This window comes from Capra hircus, chromosome 22 (genome assembly GCF_001704415.2).
Source record: "Capra hircus breed San Clemente chromosome 22, ASM170441v1, whole genome shotgun sequence".
NCBI lineage: Eukaryota > Metazoa > Chordata > Mammalia > Artiodactyla > Bovidae > Capra > Capra hircus.
Window position 1 is genome coordinate 34,082,336 of NC_030829.1, and position 21,603 is coordinate 34,103,938.

The following is a 21,603-nucleotide window of genomic DNA, read 5'->3' on the forward strand; positions in this document are numbered from 1 at the left end:
GAGTCAGAAACTTTGTCTTCTGTTTCTCTTATTAACACTTTCTTGATAAGCCTTCCTGAAATACTGACAGATTGGACCCACATCAGATGTATGCACATCAAGTGTCCTTCTTAGCACGGACACAGAGAAATTGCTGCGCTGTGCTTTGGTCTGCTTAAGGAGAAAAGAAACCCTGAGCACTGAAGCATTAAGAGACAGCCACCGAGCCTTCAGCTGTGTCCATCTGCTTGGCAGCCGTCCATTCATCGAGGCTTCAGTTATGCTAGAATATGAGACCTGGAGAGGAGAGTGTGATTGTCTTTGTGACTCCCATCAGAAAGTCAGCTATGGCAGATTGACTGTGAGCGACTAGCTTGGGAAAGTTTTCATTCAGAAGGTTTGTGCTCTAGGCTTGCTGCTTATACTCTGAGACTGCAGAGACTAAGGGATGCCCCGCTGAGTGGCAGCACCATCCTGGGCAGAGTAAGCGCAGATGCCCAGCAGGACTGGCGTCTGGCTCTGTTTGATAGCACCGCTGGCCTCTGCCTTCTTGCATTTTCCTTTCTCAGTTCCTGCTCCCTGCAAGATGAGATGGGCCTGGTCCTCACCTGCACCCCAGCCTCCCCGAGTATATCTTCCCTTCTCACTGCGTTTCAGTTCTCACGTGGCTGTCATTGGGAGCACAGCTCCTGGATGAGGACATGTCAGGACATGTCTCTCTTCCTCTCTGTTTGATTCTCATTTTTCTTCTGTCCCTACTCTTCCAGTTTCCATTTTCTGCACACCCCATGCCTCACCTGACTTTCTGCCTCACTCTCTTTGTCTCCTCCCTCCTTCAGTGTCACCAGTGGGTGCTTCTTTACTGGGACCATTTTCACTTCATGTTGACATCTGCCTCCTCTCCTCCTTTTTATCACTAGCATCTTCTTCCTGTGTCTCTTCCATCGTGTTTAATTCATCATCACCAGGTTAAACAAAATGAGCCATTGGAGAAAATCTTGTTCTGTCAACAAGACTTAAATCCTCTCATTGTCTCAATCGATAAACACTTCTAAATGCTTAAACTTTGCCACTCTTAAACCTTAGACCAAGTCTCACAGGACCTACCTAAAGTATTAAGCTAGTTAAAGCTTTTTGTGATCTAATATTTAAGTTTCCAGACAAAGAGTCTACTGTATTTGGCAATTTGCACTCTCATTTTATCCCTTGGTAGTTTGTGTGACTAACTTGCCCAAGTGAAAGCCTTCTGCGCTTGAAGGGAGCAGTCAGTATAATTACAGGACTAGGGCTCCTTCAAGGAAGATGGCCTCTGTTTTATGCAGCATTTTTTTTTTTCAGTTTTATGGATGTTACCACCATAAATTCTCTGACCACCTCAGTAAATTAGATGTTTAGTGTAAGGTTTTAATGGCATTGTACTTGGAAACCCCCCTACTCTGACCTTCTCACTCCCTCTTTTTCTTTCTTGGTGCCTCTACCCCCTCAGCCTCTCACTAGGGCCAGCCAGCTTCCTCAATTCCCTAGAAGTCCAGATCCCACAGATTGTCAATTGTTTAAGCTTCTGTGATAACCATCCCTCCTGTTGTCCACAGCCCATCCAGCCAGACAGTGTTATTGGGATCTTTGAGGGGACCAAACAGATTTTTCCCTGTCTGGGTTCTGGTACCGTGAGAAATAAGAAAAAGGACAAAGGAAAAATATTACCTTCATTCCTGGTAGAGAAGTTGAAGTAGGTAACTTACTGTGTACTAAAAGTGAGCTGTTACTCTGCCTAACTCCCATATTAGGCAGCTGTCCACAGCCAGTCATGGGTACCGCTGGACTTGGGTGGGCCTCCCTCCCCTACCCCAGGGCAGAATGCTGAGGGGCAGAGGTTGACCTGGGCTGACTGTGAGCATCACGGCAGAAGGAAGGCCAGAGGATGGGGCTGGGCAATCCCTGCCAACTTTCTCCTTTCATACATTTGGTCAGATAGAGCCCTCCACTGCCACTGTGGAGTCAGTCAGAGAAGAGATGGGGCATATTATGCCAATGACTGCTCCCTGCATGGAGGGAAAATGTCCCTGTCAGGTACATCACAGGTCATTAGTCTGCCTTAGGCGTGGACTGCCTTTTGGTCAAGTGCCCACTCCAGTCTAAGCAGTGGACATTTCTTCAAAAACAAGTTGATTTTCTGAGCAGAAGCTTGGGGTGGGGCACTTTAATAAGGAGCAATGGGAACTATCATATCCTGAGTCCTGCTTATGACCTCACAGTACTGCCATCTGCTCCCTGAGTATTTTCCCTGTGACCAGTCAGTTCCTTATGTAACATTTGAAAGTCGTATTCTATCAGCCATCATAGAGGAAGAAAGAGAAAACACATAGCTATGAGGGAAAAGACAGCAGATTCAGTCTGTGCTGTTTTACAGGTGACAGGCATGCTCTGTTGATAAGCCTCTCCCAGAGTGCACCACCTTGAGTATATCCAGAGACAGAGCTGCCCAAGCCGAGAGACTTTCTCATGGAATGTCTTAGGACAGGAATGACAAATAGCTTTCATGTCATGCCACCTTCTATATATTTATTGGCAGTAGCTGCCAGGAGTGTTATGCCAAGGAAGATTCCAAGGCTGTAGCCCCGGTCAGCAGGAAAGAGGTCTGTGATCATTATTGATGTGGGTAAGGAGAGCGAGGGCACTTGAGCCAAGTACTGACCATTGTCTATTCAAAGAGATCATAGGTGGGATCTTCATCCCTAGAAATATCACAACCCATGCACCAGAAGTAGGAAGCAGTAGCTTAAAGCTAGAGAAGCACCAGAGGAGACTGGGCCACAGGGCCAAAAATTTGGGTGGTATACCACAAGATCTGCAGACTTTTTCTGTAAACAACAGAATTTTTTTAGGCTTTGTGAGCCATGTTATTTCCTGTCGCAATGACTCAGCTCTGTCATCATGGTGCCGAAGCAGCACAGACAATATAGAAAGGAATGGGCATGGTTATGCCACAGTAAATCTTATTTTACAGAAGCAAACAGTGGGACATAGTTTGTTGCTTCACGTAGAGAAGAGACTAGCATCAAGACCTAGAACTCTGGAAACTCACCATGGTACCTATGTCTAAATCTCTTTCTGTCCTCAGCTTTGGAAGATTTCATTGAGATCCAACAAAGCATTTGACAGGCAATAACTTCTTTTCAGCAAAACGTTAACAATGATGTCTACTCAGAGATTTCTCCCAGGTATGTTCAGAGTATGTGCAGTGATGCAGTCATGTCACGTCACTTCTTAGGCAGCAGTGGGGTTCCAAAGATAGCATATCAGACAGAAGTCTCACACCACCGAAATTACGTATGAAAACCCCTGCGATCACTGTAAGTTAGAATATATCAATACAGGGATTGAAAGCCATGAGGTGTGCTGAAGGAAGGCATGAAAGGGAAGTCCACATGCAGGTAGATGTTCAGGTGAAGGAACATTCCTCTTTCTTAGAACATTCTTACCTGAGCAGGTGCAGACTATAATGTATCCTACTTACCAGAGGGCTCCTCCTATTCTAGTTTAACATAAAGACTCCCGAGCCTTTGGTTTGCATTAATATCTGTGTTGCTTGTCTGAGAGTTCATACAGATGAGAGGAAGAACATAGGCATCTGTCACAAGCCCTCAACCATTATGTTAGATCTGATCCAAACCTGCTTGTGTGATCATAAACACATACACCATTCAAGGAAACGTAAAGAATCTGGCAGTCAGCTTCCTGCCACCTCCGGCTGTCATCATAGGAATTCTACTCATGTTCACAGCCTGGGCATTTGGTTTTTTTTCTTGCCAAGTGAGAAGAAATCATTGAAGCCAGTAGGTATGTATGATACAGCCCCACAGGCTATCTTATGTCATCTTCAATTTTTATAAAACATAAGGGATACACAGTATTCAGTAAGATACTCATCCAGCTACAGTGACTTTCCCAGGTTGCTCAGCTAGTCAATACCAAAACGAAATTTAAATCTCAGCTTCCTCATCTGTGAAACAGGAATAAAAATATATCAGCCTCACAGGGATATTCTAAGGAACAGATGAATTCTAAAATAACCTAGAATGATCCCTGTCTCAGTGATTGTCAGCTCTCATTTTTATCTGAGGTTTTATGTACAAATCGAGTGATTCCATATGGATGGACTCCTGCAAGGTGCTAGCTGTAAGATGCCCATCATCTTAAACGAATGAGGGGCCACAGATGCAGCAGGAGCTTTGCTTCTGATCCTCAATGAGTTATTCCATTTCCAGCAGTACAATCACAAGACACAAGAGATGTGATAAGCTTTCTAAATTTACGTGTCACCAAGAAAATGGACCTCCTCTATCTGATTGTCACTTGGAAGAATAATGAAGGAGGATCAAGGGCACAGGGACAGTGAACATTTGAGGAGGAAGCTGCTGCTTTATAGTATTTGGTTTGTTTCCACTGACCTCTCCTATCCTGGGGAAAACGAAAAAAAGACTCAGTTACTCAAAACAGGGGTCGAGTATTTTAGGATTTATGAGCTATGCTGTTTCTGTCACAAGTCCTCAGCTCCGCCACTGGAGCACAAAAGCAGCCATCGACAATCTGTAAATGAATCACTTTGGCTGTGTTCCACTGAAACTTTATTTATGGGCACTGAAATTTGAATTTCATGTAATTTTCATGTATCACAAAATATTATTCTGATTTTTTCCCAACTGTCTAAAAAATGTAAAAACTATTCTCAGCTCACAGGTGGTACAAAAAGAGGAAGCAGCCTGAGTTTGTCCCCCAGGCCATTGCACCAGCCTGAGACACAGACCTGTCATCGTTTGCTGGTTGTTCGGGTACTTCATCTCACGTCTCTGGACCTCAGTTTCCTCTAGTGAGAACAAGGGACCGATCCCAAAGGAGCCCTGAGAGTCCTTCTGGCACTAAATGGCCAAGACTACAGGGTTGTCGTGCGGTTTTATAGTCAGACAAACCTAGGTTCTAGCCTCGGGTTTGCTGAGGGACGTTGGGCAAGTTCCTAAGCCCCCTAGTACCTCAGTTGCCTTGTTTGTAGAGTGGGGATAGCAGTGTCAGCTTTAGGGTTGCTGTGAAGATTCAACCAGTAGTATACTTGTGAACCCCTCTACTGACGTGTCCAACGAACATTTATTATACCTAATATATAGTAAGTGCTATCTGTTGTATTAAAAATAACTTGTATTAATTGTAATAACTATTATTTTTTTAGAAAAAGCTGAATTCCTATTAAAATAATACTTTTTAAAACTAGAGAGAAGTTTTCTTCACAGCCCTGTGATGAAAAGCTGGCCTAAGTGGTGGGGAGGGGCTGCACCTTTTGAACAAAGCCCTGTAATTAGAGTCCACTACTGTTATCTTCTCTCCCATGTAATGAAAACAAGGAACAAATTTTGATAAATTAACTTTGCATCTCTGTATACAGCTCTCTCACTCCACCCAGTGGCAGGAAGTAAGTGGTAAATCATGTGGAAGAGATGGGAATTTTTTTTAAATTTTAATAATTATTATTGTTCTTTTTATAATATCCTCTACCAATAGAGCAAGATTTCATTTTAAACTCAGTCCCTTGTGACTCTATTGCTATTTTTAAAGCCTGCAGTGGTAGGTAACCATTTAACTGAGTGGCTTTCAACAGGCAAATATTAAGAAGTGCCTGAGCTTCGACCAGCACGAGTTGATCAGTATCTGTACAGGTGGTTATTTAAAGTGTTGTCTTGCAGCCTCATTAAAAAGAAACCCAGCCTTTAATAAATACCAGAAAATGTCAGCAGCACAATTTAAATGTGGGAAAGAGATCAATTTCGTTTGTAATTGTGTGCAAAGGCATAAACAGTCTGTTTGGAACTCTTGATTCTGTGTCACAGCTTAGCAGCCATGATGGTCTCTATTGAGAAATAAGGACGGGAAGGGAATGTGGAGTAGGTGTCAGCCACTTGGTGAATCAAGAAGAAACTAAGCTGAGGTACTCACATGATGTCATTAACAAAAAGAATCTGCAGACTAGAAAGCATTTGTTGAAGGCTCCCTCCGTTCCCCTCATCATTTCCAATGACCTCGTTTCAGTGATGGCTGTTCTTTCTCACCATCTTCTTTGCATCTCCACTTGCCCTTCCAGCTGTTCTCAGAACCAGAATGAGGAAGTGATTTGTAATTCCTCTCCAAGCCTTGGGCTGCAGGGCCTGCCCTGGCTTTGCTTCTCCCTGGCCTGTCCCTAGCCCTGCCAGCCAAGGAGAAATCAACCAGGGTGCTGAAAGGGAGATGCTGGCAGGGTCAGGGTAGGGCTGCTGTGGAAGAAACTTGGCATCCTCACTTCGTTCCCCCTCATTCTCTCTGTTTGACTCTTCATCTCTCTTTGTCCTTCATTCTCTTAGTCATCTCAGTCTCTGGTCTCCTCTTTCATCCATTCTTTCTCTCATTCTCCTTTTTTTGTTTGTTTGTTTGTTTTTTGGTCTCTTTGCTCTTCTCCCTCTCTGTTTATCTGGTCTCTCTGTCTCTTTCTTTTTGACTCTCCTGCCCCTGGCTCAGCCACGCCCTCCATCTCATCTGTTGTGTGTGTGTTTCTCTCTTTCTTACTCTGTTTCTGATACCACCACCCCCCAATCTTGTGTGACAGATTTTCATTTGACCAAGGCTTCTCTGTATATTTCCCCTTTCTCCTCATAGTCCTATGCCTCAGCTTTCTATTCCACTGCTAGATTCTCTTCTAAAACTGCTTGGCTCTGAGCTTGCCTAGTATGTGCTTCATAATTAAGACTGCAATTGAAGTGTAACTGCAAGTATAATTAAATTCACTTTAGTGGATCCTGGAATTATGAAGAAATTAGGCCTTTTAATATGGCCCTGCAGGAGCAGCTGGAAGGAGAGAAGGACCCTGTGTTAGTGTGGAGCTGCCCTATCTACTCTGTTACCCTGGCCACCACCAGGTATGCCTCATATGCCTGGACAGCTAAAAGTGGCAGCAGCTTGGAGCCTCCCTCAAGGACACTCAACACAGCCAGCTGCTATGTGGCCCTTCTTAGAAAGAGGGGCCAATGAAAGCATTGAGGACTCAGAAAGCTCAGAAGCAACCCTCTTCATTTTCCCTGAGGCCATTTGGGTTTTTTATTTCAACCTCATAAGAAGAATTATTTTGAGGTGTTGGGCCAGCAAGGCGCTCAGAAGAGGAGTCACCCACACTTGCTGCTTGAAGTTCACTTTGTATGGTTGAGCCTGTCCATGGTTATTCAGTCCGTGCACAGACACATCCTTTGTGGGGGACACTGTGCCTGGAGGTACACAGTGAGCAAACCTGAGCAATGGCAGCCCTTCCAAAGCGTATGTTTAGTGGGGACAAGAGCAATGTCAGTAAGCAGTCCTGATAGTGCTGGGATTTTAGATGTACAAAGTATTTGGGAAGTTTATTTTCCAATCCACTACTCTAGGATGGGGGTTGAGATGTGGTGACAAGAAAGCATCCCCAAAGAAATGTCATTTAAAAAGATAGTTCACGGACTTATGGCGTTCTCCAAGCAGAGAGGGCAGCAGAGCTCAGGGTAGAGGGCATAGCAGGCTTGTCTGCAGGTTCACGGGTTTCTCTGTCAGTGATTTTCCCTCTTGGGTATATCTGGTGCTAAGTTGGATGCTGAAAAGGGTATTAATTCAGGAACTGGCTAGTTGGTTATGAGGAAGAACAGTCCACTTATCAGGAGGTATAATGCATATCAGGAGTATGCAATATTCATGCATACTCACAGAAAGGAAGGTGAACCAACAGTTCTCTCAGTGGATGGGGGCCGTAATAAAGCTGGCCCACAGGAAGAGCAGGGTCTGAGTTGGAGGCAGACCTCAGGAACATCATTTCAGCCCTTGGTCTCTTCACTTGACTCTCCACCTTCTGCATATTTGCACTGTCTTTCTCTCATCTGCCTACCTATGACTAGAAGTCCTTTTCATGCTACTACTTTCTCTTTCATGGAAACCACTCATTGAGATTCTCTACAGAGCAAATCTAATTGGATTAATGACCATGGTCTGTATTTGGACTGCCGTTGGGTCAGGTGCAAGGAAGTGTCTTGGAAGCAGTCAAGGTCTGCCTTGGGGCAGAAAATATGCCATGGCCCCTCATAGAGCAGGAACTGTGGGGACAGAAGGTTTAGCCAAAAGAGCAGACATCCTAGTTGTACATGATCCTTGTTCTTGAATAATTTATAGCCTCATTGAGGTTCTGATGATCTCATGCATGGGAAAGGGCTCCGTGTTTTAAATGTCAAACAAGAGTCACTGGGAAATCAAAATAGAGTCCAGAAAGCAAAGGATTTTGAAACTGAATTCTGCCAGTCAGTCACTAAGCCTCAGTGCTCTTGGCTTAAAAAAAAAGAAAAAGAACTGATTTATAAACATTGAACTCAAGGGTTTATTTAGAAACATCAAATTTACAAGTTCCTTTTAAGGGTCAGATAAAGTAATATGGGAGGACTTTGTAAACCAGATGTTTTATTGTTGTTGTTATAAGGATGATGATGACAGATATTTACAAAATCATAAGAAGGACTTATTCAGGTATCAGAATGTGTGTGTCAAGCATTATTTGAATGTTCATTCCACTGCTTCCTATTACTAGCCATATGGACCAGCCTTTAACTTATTTGTGCCTCAGTCCTCTCCTCTGTAAAAGGAAGATAATAGCAGCTATCTCAGGGTTTCTACTGAGGAACAGGGAAGCAAATATACTTAGAACCCCAGAGCAATGTGTGAACTGTGTGAAATGAAAGCTGCTTTCTACTTTTATTGTTGTTATCCCCACTCCTAGCAGAACTCTTTCAGTCCAGATACGCAGAGCTTGGTGTAGACCTGTATGTGGGTGAGACCTGTACCCACAAGAGGAGTCATATCGAGGAGAAGTAGATGAGAAGGTGAGGGATGTTCAGGCAGATAAGACTGCCTTTTGGGGTGATGCATGGGGATCTGGGGAGCTGTGTGTTGAGAAAGGAAGAGGGAGAATTCTGAGTCTTCTGTAGCATAATGTAGATTTTTCTTCTCTGAAGCCCAGGTGGAGAGAGTGTTCTAAGTCCATATCTCTGTTGAAGGAGATAAAAATTTCCATCTTTAACTTTCATTGACCTTCTAGTCCAAAGACTGATTCGATTCTGTGTCTGTCAAGACTGATTCACTCTCTACCACTACTATTATACATAAGCCTGCAGATTAAGGTTGGAATCCTTTAGGCTGGTACCAACACTTGCCACAGTCTGATCCCCTGTCCTACTTTTCAGCCTCTGGGACCTTGGCTGAAACTTACCAAACAAATCAAAATGCACATTGAGGTTGTTCTTAATGAAACAGTAAATCTTTTCATCTGCATTAGTTAAGTTCTAGTGTGAAACAAAGTGCCCCAAAATTTAGCTGCCGCTCTTGCCTGGAAAATCCCATGGATGGAGGAGCCTGGTAGGCTGCAGTCCATGAGGTCGCGAAGAGTTGGACACGACTGAGCGACTTCACTTTCACATTTCACTTTCATGCATTGGAGAAGGAAATGGCAACCCACTCCAGTGTTCTTGCCTGGAGAATCCCAGGGACGGGGGATCCTGGTGGGTTGCCATCTATGAGGTTGCGCAGAGTCAGACACAACTGAAGCAACTTAGCAGCAGCAGCAGCACAAAAAACATTGACCATCTTACAATTTCTTTGGTGCAGAATCCAGCGCTGGTTCAGCTCTGTCCTCTGGCTCAAGATCTCTCTCAAGTCCAATTACTGTGTCAGCCAGGACTGGAGTCCTGTTGCAGCTTGCCTCATGGGGGTGGCGGGAGCGGGGCTTGTTGCCTATAGGCACATTCACACAGTTGTTGGTGGGGTGCAGCTCTTTATGGGTTGTTGGAATGAACACCTCAGTTCCTTGGTGCCTGCTGGCTGGAGACTGCCCTCAGTCCTTTGCATTGTGAGTTTCCCCATGGGGCAGCCCATAGCCCATAGCATGGCAGTTGGTTTCATTAGAGTGAACAAAAAGAAAATCAGAGAAAGCAAGACTTCAGTGATGGACTTAGTCTCAGAAGTGACCTTCCATCACATTTGCTATATTCTTCCCCTTTAGAGGCAGGCCACTGCTCCAGCCTGTACTCAAGGGGCATGAACACCAAGAGGTCGTAGTCAGTCATCTGAGAACCATTTTAGAAGCTGCCACCCACACTTAACACAATAGTATGTTAATTAAAGTAATGCTTGTGACATATGTATACCTATGTCTGATTCATGCTGATGCATAGCAGAAATCAACACAATATTGAAAAGAAATATCCTTCAACAAAAATAAATGATTTTTTAATATAAATTTATTTTAATTGGAGGTTAATTACTTTATAGTGTTGTATTGGTTTTGCCATACATCAACATGAATCCGACACAGGTATACATGTGTTCCCCATCCTGAACCCCTTTCCTTCCTCCCTCCCCGTACCATACCTCTGGGTCATCCCAGTGAACCAGCCCCAAGCATCCAGTATCATGCATCGAACCTGGACTGGCGATTTGTTTCATATATGATATTACACATGTTTCAGTGCCATTCTCCCAAATCATCCCACCCTCTCCCTCTCCCACAGAGTCCAAAAGACTGTTCGATACATCTGTGTCTCTTGCTGTCTCGCATACAGGGTTATCGTTACCATCTTTTTATATTCCATATATATGTGTTAATATACTGTATTGGTGTTTTTCTTTCTGGCTTACTTCACTCTGTATAGTCAGCTCCAGTTTCATCCACCTCATTAGAACTGATTCAAATGTATTCTTTTTAATGGCTGAGTAGTACTCCATTGTGTATATGTACCACAGCTTTCTTATCCATTCATCTGCTGATGGACATCTAGGTTGCTTCCATGACCTGGCTATTATAAATTATAAACAGTGCTGCGATGGACATTGGGGTACATGTGTCTCTTTCGGTTCTGGTTTCCTTGGTGTGTATGCCCAGCAGTGGGATTGCTGGGTCATAAGGCAGTTCTATTTCCAGTTTTTTAAGGAATCTCCACACTGTTCTCCATAGTGGCTCTACTAGTTTGCACTCCCACCAACAGGGTAAGAGGGTTCCCTTTTCTCCACACCCTCTCCAGCATTTATTGCTTGTAGACTTTTGAATCGCAGCCATTCTGACTGGCGTGAAATGGTACCTCATTGTGGTTTTGATTTGCATTTCTCTGATAATGAGTGATGTTGAGCATCTTTTCATGTGTTTGTTAGCCATCTGTATGTCTTCTTTGGAGAAATATCTAGTTCTTTGGCCCATTTTTTGATTGGGTCATTTATTTTTCTGGAATTGAGATGCAGGAGTTGCTTGTATATTTTTGAGATTAGTTGTTTGTCAGTTGCTTCATTTGCTATTATATTCTCCCATTCTGAAGGCTGTCTTTTCACCTTGCTTATATTTTCCTTTGTTGTGCAGAAGCTTTTAATTTTCATTAGATCCCATTTGTTTATTTTTGCTTTTATTTCCAATATTCTGGGAGGTGGATCATAGAGGATCCTGCTGTGATGTATGTCGGAGAGTGTTTTGCCTGTGTTCTCTTCTAGGAGTTTTATAGTTTGTGGTCTTATGTTTAGATCTTTAAAGATATCCTCTAGACAGGAAACACAAAAAGGGTGTATAAACTTGAACCCAAAACAATAAATTAAGTGGCAACAGGATCATACTTATCAATAATTACCTTAAATGTAAATGGGTTGACTGCCCCAACCAAAAGACAAAGACTGGCTGAATGAATACCCCTATATATGTTGTCTACAAGAGACCCACCTCAAAACAGAGGACACATACAGATTGAAAGTGAAGGGCTGGAAAAAGGTTTTCCATGCAAATACAGACCTAAAGAAAGCAGGAGTAGCAATACTCATATCAGATAAAATAGACTTTAAAACAAAGGCTGTGAAAAGAGCAAAGAAGGATACTACATAATGATCAAAGGATCAATCCAAGAAGAAGATTTAACAATTAAAAATATATATGCACCCAACATAGCACCACAATATGTACGACAAATGTTAACAAGTATGAAAGGGGAAATTAACAATAACGCAATAATAGTGGGAGACTTTAATATCCCACTCACACCTGTGGATAGATCAACTAAACAGAAAATTAACAAGGAAACACAAACTTTAAACGATATAATAGACCAGTTAGACCCAATTGAGATCTATAGGACATTTCACCCCAAAACAATGAATTTCACCTTTTTCTCAAGGGTACACAGAACCTTCTGCAGGATAGATCACATCCTGGGCCATAAATCTAGCCTTGGTAAATTCAAAAAAATTGAAATGATTCCAAGCATCTTTTCTGACCACAATGCATTAAGATTAGATCTCAATTACAGGAGAAAAACTATTTAAAATTCCAGCATATGGAGGCTGAACAACACACTGCTGAATAACTAACAAATCACAGAAGAAATCAAAAAAGAAATAAAAACATGCATAGAAATGAATGAAAATGAAAACACAACAACCCAAAACCTATGGGACACTGTAAAAGCGGTGTTAAGGGGAAAGTTCATAGCAATACAGGCATAACTCAAGAAACAAGGGAAAAAAAATTAATAAAAAATAAAAAAGAAACAAGGAAAAAGTCAAATAAATAACCTAACTTTACACCTAAAGCAACTAGAAAAGGAAGAAATTAAGAACCCCAGGGTTAGTAGAAGGAAAGAAATCTTAAAAATTAGGGCAGAAATAAATGCAAAAGAAACAAAGGAGACCATAGCAAAAATCAACAAAGATAAATGAATTTTTTATAAAAATGTACTGCTCACTCCTATAACAACAGATATGTTCAGAAGCAATATAGTAGGGTTTTTGTTCTGATTCATACGAAGTCAGAGAGGATGAGGAGCCGTGTGCTTGGCTCTGCAGGGTTACCCAAACATGGATGCTAAAGGAGTCATTGTCATCTGAAAAAGAGCTGCCATCCAATATTTTTCTGGCTGGCAACATTTCAGAAGGCAGACAAGGAAAACAGAGGAAATACAGAGAGTAAAAGTGGAAGAAACTTCACAGGCATGTGTTTCATTGCTGCTGCTGCTGCTGCTGCTGCTGCTGCTGCTGCTGCTGCTGCTGCTGCTGCTGCTGCTGCTGCTGCTGCTGAGTCGCTTCAGTCGTGTTCTACTCTGCGCTATTCACAGTATATTGACCAGGACTCAGTCACACGACCCCCTTCCCTAACCTGGAACGGGGCCTGGGAATTGCAGTTCCTCTTTGGCAGCTCTTTCCCAGCATTAGCTCCCCACTGTAGCAGAGGAGCATGGAGCTTTGGTAAACAGCCAGCCACGACTGCCACAGAGACTGCCATTTACAGAATGCTTTCACACCTATTATTTCATTTGGTTCTCATGGCGATCTCTGCTACCAGCATTATTTTCCTCATTTTAAAGATAGGAAAATAGACTAGTATGCCTTTAGGACATAATTAGAACAGGATTCAAGTACCATCTCTGCCTCTTACAACCTGTGTGACTGTAGAGAAGTTTTTTAACCTCTCTGTGCCTCAGTTATCTCATCTGTGAAATAGGTACAACCAGACCTATCCAGATTCATTGTAAAGTTATCATGTGTCACATGTAAATCCCTTAGAACTGTACCTGACATACGCTTAATCAATATTCATTGTGAGGAAGATGATCACAGTATTATGTCTGAAAATTAAGAAGTTGATGCTCAAAGGATTTAAATGATTTATCCAAAACTACACAATTAATACATGACAGAGTCAGGATGGGAGTGTAGGGATTTTAAGTAACAACTTCCCTATGTTTTAAGTTCTTGCTTGTCATGGAGTCCATTCATCAGATTCCTGTGTAAGGTGACCCACATCAGCCTTGAGCCAAAGACACAGTGTCCAGTGTCCCCTTCAACACTGCTTTGGTGGACCCAGTTTGTGCCAGGAGAATCAGTACTATACTGCCTTCTCAGCTCAACTGTACCTCCTTAATTCTTGCCTTTGCCTTTGGTATGAAACATGCTGACCAAGCATCTCCTTTTTATTTGTACTCTGAGGTCCTCCAAGGACTATATTTCAAGGTCTTTGTTTATAAATAGGCTCTCTCTTACTAACTAGATAAAAGCACTGGAGATGATATAAGATGAGATATTTCATTAGACACTTAAATTTTATCACATTTCTCCCAGGGGCTTGTTCACATTGAAAAGAACAGAGTGGTGTTTTGCATGTTAAATAGTCACCAAAGAACACAATTAGGTGGGATGGTTTGGCCTGCATATGCTACAGATCCACCAGAAATGGTCAAGAGATGTCGTTAGAGGTTACAGTGCTCATTTTCATGGCTTCTGTCATTTTTATTAGGTAGAATGAGGATGAAGCATAAAGGGACACTTTGAATACTGTCACTGTCTCCAGGCAGTGGATTTGAGCCAGTGAGCAGATTCGCTAACTTCAGATCTCAGATTAGCTCATGACTGCGACGTTTTGTTTCAAGAGATGAAGACAAAGGACTTCTGGAATGAGCCAAAACTACATTAAATTCACTTGAGTGTGTGGATTACCAGCAGCAATTTTAGCTTTTATCAGGAAAAAAATGTCCGTTAGTCTCCTGAAAATCCTGTCTTTCATCTTTTTTTGTAGCTGGACTATCACTTGATACAGGTTTTGTCACATCATCTTTCCTGTCTGTGACATTGATTAGAATCTGTTTTTTAAATTTTCTTCCTGGTGAAAAGCTATAAGTAGATTCATCCTGAGTATCTTCCTGTGTTACTGCCATACTCCATATCATGCTAATACCCTGACTTACCATTCTCTTGCTAATTTTTGTGTGCACAAAGTTTTCTTCTTTATATTCCATATTCAGACTATCCAGTCAAAAGATATTTCTATTTAAGAAGATTTTCCTCTTTCAAACTAGTTGAACAAGTGGTTGTTAATCTTTGTTCACAATCTTCTAAGAACCTCATTATTTCAGTTTTTTTTAATGCCAGAGAAAATAGAGACAATATCTTTTTAATGCCAGGCATTTGAATTAAAAAGAGGAAAAAAATAAATTTGTCATATAAATATATCTGAATAGCCAGATCTGGATCATAAAAAATTGACCTGAATTGTAATTAAATGGTGTTAGAAGATTCAGGCGGTCTTCCCAGGTGGTAAAGCACCCATCTGCCAGTGCAGGAGATGCAAGAGATGCAGGTTCTATCCCTGAGTCAAGAAGATCCCCTGGAGGAGGACATGGCAACCCACTCCAGTATTCTTGCCTGGAGAATCCCATGGACAGAGGAGCCTGGCGGGCTACAGTCCATGGGGTCGCAAAGAGTCAGACACGACTAAAGCAACTTAGCATGCACGCATGTACAGGAGACTCAGGCATCTCACGACTTCAGGTTGTATGAAACTTCCTGGGGCATCACCTTCAGTTCCATCTCAGTGACTGTACAACATCCCCCTGCTCCCTTCCAGGAACCAATGTCCACGAGGCCCAGAACATTCTCAGTAACAGCGGACTCCCCATCACTTCAGCTGTCGACCTGGAGGATGCAGCCAAGAAAGCTGTGGCCAGCGTGGCTAAGAAGTGATGCCTTGCCCTGATCGTTCAGAAGAAGTGCACTTACCCATAAAAAGGGATGGTTCTCTCACCACTGTGAAGAAAATGGTTATTCCATTGGGGAAAAAGGGGGGGTGGAGAAGGGGAAGAGCAAGAATTACAAGTTTTTTGTTTAAAAAATTTAAATTGTATTTTTTGAATAAGATGTCTAGACAACTTAATTTCCCTTATAGCCTTTATTAATTTAATGACCTGCGTTCTCATAATTTTCTGTCATAGTGAGTCAGCTCACCATTGTTTTGCCAGTGGAGCAGTCTACAAGGCCAGACAGTGTGTGTGTATACAGCATTTGAGATCAGGCCCTGGTTCATTTGCAGCTATTTTGGTGAACATTTGTATTGTGTTTAAAAAAAAAATGCATGCTGTAAAAAAAAAGTCAGACAAGATTACATTGAACAGATTTGCCATCAAAAAGGTGCAGCTAAGACACTGAAACAAGTAGCTGTTATAAACTGCAAGCATTTTTACTATTTTGAATTCCAACATGTTTAGAAGATCCATGAAATGTATTTTACAATGGAAGATTCATAATTAATACCACATACATGTATTCTACCATTTGCCTTAATATTGAATATGCTGTTTACCTCATACTAAAAATGAAACCAGAAGCCTTACTTGTGATTTTGGAGTAGAAGTTTCTCTTTTAACATCAGAACTGAAGGTTGATTCTTATGGAAATCTCTGACTGAGTCATTTCAAGATGACAACACTGAAATCAAATTATGCTGTGAGTGTCACTGTCTTCTCTCCCTTCCTATTTCCCCCTTGAATCTACCACCTGGGAAAATGTAATTGAGAGAATGTGGCTTTTTTGCATAGTGTCCATTTTTGTGGTGGGAAAGAATGTGATTTAGGTTTGTGTTAAAATTTTGGTAAATTTTTATCTATATGTAGATTCGAATAAAATCCTGTTTTATAAACTCTAAGATCTGTGTATTTCTCATTTTAATCTATTTTATTCATCAATTTTTTTTTCTTTTATTAAGATACTAGTGTCTTAGGCAGTATAGCCAGAGATAGAAAATTTGGGTTGTCCCAGGATTATTCCAGTTCTACTCAACTTTTTCAGTGGCTATATCTGTTAGGAGATTACTTAATCAAAGGATGAAAATTTTTATACATCCTGGAAGCCCAGGTAAGTGTCACAAATATCTGACAGTTAAAACATAGCCTTAGTTTGCGTAGCATTGCAGGAAATATTCAGATATAATCTCACTTATGTGGCTCAAGTTCCAACATTAGCTGTTTTCCTCTCAGTGTACAAATGTGTCACAGACCATACCTTTTTTAACCAGTTTGTACGTTGTTCTCAAAACCTTCATATCTGGACAGAAGTTAAAACACCATTGTTTTATAGATCTGTGTTTATCATGGAGGAAGAACTCATTTTATAGATCGGTCTTACATCCTTTATTAATTGTTACACAGAAGGGGGCTTCCCTGGTGGCTCAGAGGTTAAAGCGTCTGCCTGCAATGCAGGAGACCTGGGTTCGATCCCTGGGTCGGGAAGATCCTCTGGAGAAGGAAATGGCAACCCACTCCAGTATTCATGCCTGGAGAATCCCATGGATGGAGGAGCCTGGAGAGCTACAGTCCACGGGGTTGCAAAGAGTCGGACACGACTGAGCAACTTCACTCACTCACATGAAAAATATTAACAGTGTCTTTTTAAGTGTGTTTCGATTGTGATAGCTTAACTAGTCAGTATTGTGAAAGAAATAATGTATACTCTATCAATTAGACAAAAACTACATATTTGAATCCTTTACCCTTTGTTAAGGCTTATGTTAATCTGGCTGTGTATATGGATATTTCTAATCAATACAGTTTGGAGGAGGGGGTAAAGAAATGAAATCATTCGTGTGATTATTTTGTTAAATAATAACAAAGAGCCCTTTGTTTTCAAAGATGTGGGAAGCTATATTTTCTTGGAAGCTCAAAGTATTGAATTGATGTGGTTTGCATAGTATCCCTGATGCTGAACACAGTACAGTTACCATGGATTTTTATGGAGTGAATTACTGGTATGTGTTAAGGCACAGCCACACAGACTGAGGGTACACAGGAGAATTGGGGGCAATTGGTGCTGTGGATCTGAAGCCTGTATATTACCTACTCCAATGTGTCCTGTATTTCTGACCTTCTGATGTCCCCTTCAAGTCTTCAGCTGTACTATATGTAAGGGTGAAAAATAATTTCCTTTAAATCTGATCAGTATTTGTTATACATGGCCCTATCCTAAACAAGAGTATCTATGAAAGGAAGAGAGAGTCTAAATACAGTACTCAAAGAAGCTTAAAGAGTAATACACACTTTTTACCCAAACTGCTTTGCATGTAAGATTTTAATGGGTTTGCTAGTCTATCTGTCAGTCTCATAGAACCAGCATCAGATTTAGAGGGGATTGAAGTCCTGACCTTCCCACTTACCAACATTCACTTCTTTCTGTTGAACAACCTCTTATATTTGTATAAGCTCTTTTGCAGTGGCAAAAAACCACCTCAAGCTTAAGAAAAAAGGTTGAGAGAAGGGGATGATTTTGTTCTTGTAATTACAAAAGGCAGACATTTTCAGCTACAGTTAAGGCTAGATCCAGAAACTCAGAGCCTCAGAATGTGAACTCTTCATCTCAGAGATGCTAGTCTCTGTATTGGTTTCATTCTCAGATGGGCCATTTCCACAAGGTGGCAAAATGGCTGCTGGCCATCCCAGGTAGATATTCTCAAGAGTTTGCATCCGTAAGAGAGAAAGAATGGGGCAGGGGGCAAGAAAGAGTAAAGAATGAAAGGAAGGGAAGGAAGGAGGGAGGGTGAAGGAAAAGGGAAGGAAGGGAGGAAGGAAGGTTGGTTCTCTCCTGGCAATTCTAAGAAACATCCCAGAATGTAGGTGATGATTTTAGGTCAGAAACTTACCTCTGAACCAGTCCTCTGGTCAAGAGTTTACAGGGCTCTGATTCCTCTCTGGGTTAAATCCCCACTTGTTGGCCTGATAACGAGACCACCCTCATTCAAACTACCAGAGCTGAGAGTAAGAAAGGAAGGGGTAATTCCATAAGAAACTCGAGGATCTAATAAGAAGAAACAGTGTTTTCTGGAAAGGAAAAATAAAAGATTACCACACTCATCATCCATAGAGCATTGATGTTGATCAAGTTGTTCTATAAGGACTCTTCCAACTCTGAAATGTCATGATTTTATTATATTAATTTCTCATCATTTCTTGGCAGTCCATTCTTAACCTATGCATACAAGTTACCAAGTTTTTTGAATAGATGCTGCTTGAGTCATCTAAATATTTGACCTTGATTTATTTGTCTAGAACAGTAATGTGAACTTAAGAAGTAATGGCATTGAGGCTCTTAGCTCAATTTTGGTTTTCTATTTAAGTTTAAATTCAACTCATGAATTAGTAAAATAGGTATGAAACTTTGAATGACCTTATTAGATCTATGAATCATTTAATTTGTTATTTTACAGTTTATATACTATGACCATCCTTCTCAGTTTGCTATCAGCATGAAAATAAAGGTATTGTCCTAAAGAATTATATTATTTATATTCAATGTCTTAATAAAAATGAGAAGAAAAAATGTTTTGACATTTCTAAATTAAACATTTAAAACTGATTATTTGTAGGATACAGTGTATGTTCAAATAAATGAAAAAAATCATATAATTATGGTAAAAAGTACTGTGAAGAAGAGCAGGAAAAGCTATTCTTCCATGTCCTTCTACATATGAAGTTGGCAAATGTAGGCCTGAGGGACTATATAGTTTTATTGACACAACCATGCCATTTATTTACATTCTGTGGTGGTTTTCATGCCACACCAGCAGAATTAAGTAACTGTGATAGAAAATTCATGGCCCTAGACCATTTACTCTGGACCTTTACAGAAAAAGTTTGTCAACCCCTTCTCTGTATTTAAAAAAAAAAAAAAAATTACAGTATTATCCTCACAATGACAGCCCGGATTATTGTTTCTAAATCTGGGAAAGGCAGATTTAGGCATTAAAGTGAAACAAATAAATAAGTAGAAAATAGGATCTCTGACCTTTGCATTTTAAACCCAATGAAAATTGATTTGTCTACAAAAGGACATTTGCTAATAAATACCTTTTTAACTGTGTTACTTTGTTTCTTTCCATCACCCCAAGAAGTGCCTGCACATAGCTAGGTGTGCTTCTGAAATACGCTATTCTTAACTACTTACAGGTGTGTTGGAATAACATCAAATCATGGCTATGAATATTGAACTCCCAAAGATCTGTGTCTATTGAGTCATACTCAAAGTGGTCCTTGCTAATTTTTGTGCATAATTTAATCTTGGGGACCTGGGAAGATGGTAAGAAGGCAAAGAAAAATTATTTCAGTGCACCTGATGTCTGTAATGTTGCTATAAAGGCATTATTACATTTTATCTTGAGGAACAGTAGTATAGTGAGATAAAGTTGCTCTGCTAAAATTACATAGTGGCAAGATTTTAGGCTTCTAGGCTTCTGGTTTTCATTGAGTTCTGTCACTTCTAGTGCCTCATTGTTCAGTAGAACTTCTGTGATGATGGTGATGGTAAGTATTGGTGCTATCCAGTATATGGCTACTAGCTACATGAGGCTGTTAAGCACTGAAAACTTAATTTTAAAGATTACTTAATTTTGATAATAGTCTTAGTAACCACCTGAAACTTCCCTAGCCTTCCAGTGATTAAGACTCCACACTTCCAATGCAGGGGATGGCAGTTGTATCCCAGATCAGGAACTAAAATCCCACATGCCATATGGTGAAAAAAAAAATTTAGCCACTTGTTGCTGTTAGCTACCATTTTGGGCAGCATAGCCCTTCAGTCTAAATCTAGTGGGTTTTTATGCATTACTTTGACGTCAGAGGAGCCCACATTGATTCAGTGTTTACTGTGTTCCAGGAACTTTACAGATGTTGCCTTAATTAATCTTAGCATCTCTGTGAATCTCTCATTCCTCTATTACAGATAAAATGTTTTACAGGTGATGTATATCTCAGGGACTGCATAACATGACCAAGAACACAAAACTAATATTTGACCAGTCAGAATTCAACTCTGATCTTCTGAGTCCAAAACTAGTGCTTTTTTGTTTAAATCTGTCAGAGCCTAAATTCAGTACAGTTTTGCTGCTGATACTGATGGGTAATCGGAAAGAATGATGGAGGCAAAGATATTTAGCAAGCTGAATACTTGAGTGTTTTGCCCTTTAGTGTACCCCCTGCCCTGGGAATGAAAATTTAAAAGCTGAAAGATTGTCCTCCGCAGTTGGACAAGTTGTATAGACTATAATGGGAATGGCACATTTCCATACCCACATAGTAAAGTCTAAGACAGGGGCCACCTTCTGGAACTTAATTCCAAGTGCTTTCTTGTTAATTCACTGCCTTCTCTAATACACAGAATGATGACAAAACAAGACAAAAGGCAGAGGGATAAGAGAGGTGAAAGCTGAGACAGTGTTACCATAGTAGTAGGAGAAAATTTAGTTAAATGTATCATTATTCTTCCAGACAATTTAGATCCATAACTCTTGTCTCATGTCTTGATGTTCAGAACAGGCCAGCAGCAGTTCTCAGGTACATTATGCCAAATTCCACAAATCCAAAATTAATTAGATTTTATGTTAACTGTGAGAAAATAACTTTTTTTTTTCTTGTTCCTCCATTATGTGCACAGGAAGTATGTGGAGGCATTTTTTTTTTAAAAAACTGGGAGCGCTTTTAGCCCTTTTCTAGCTAGAGGAGAAAGAAATGAAGTTGAATCGTTATCTAGCAGTCATCTAGAGATCTGTTCTCAGAGATCAGACAGAGACTTGTATGGACTACAAGATTTGGAGGTTCTTATTTGGAGTTTAAGTTATATTTTAATGTTGAATATTCATGTACTCTAAATCCTTATAATTATTTTTCCTCAAAAAAATAATTTTTGACTTTGTATTGAGAGTACAATCTGCAAATAAAGACAAGTTGAATGTATTAAAATAACTTAAACCATTTGCAGAAAGTT

The 21,603-nt window shown here is 40.8% G+C and overlaps 1 protein-coding gene across 1 annotated transcript in view; it reads left to right on the plus strand.

Annotated features, from left to right (window-relative positions):
* SUCLG2 (succinate-CoA ligase GDP-forming beta subunit) overlaps positions 1-16,501 on the plus strand; it is a 290,329-nt gene extending 273,828 nt beyond the window's left edge. The window contains exon 11 of the mRNA XM_018038217.1: positions 15,428-16,501. Coding sequence (XP_017893706.1) covers positions 15,428-15,543 — 116 coding nt within the window. The 3' untranslated portion in view covers positions 15,544-16,501. The remainder of the gene's footprint in view (positions 1-15,427) is intronic.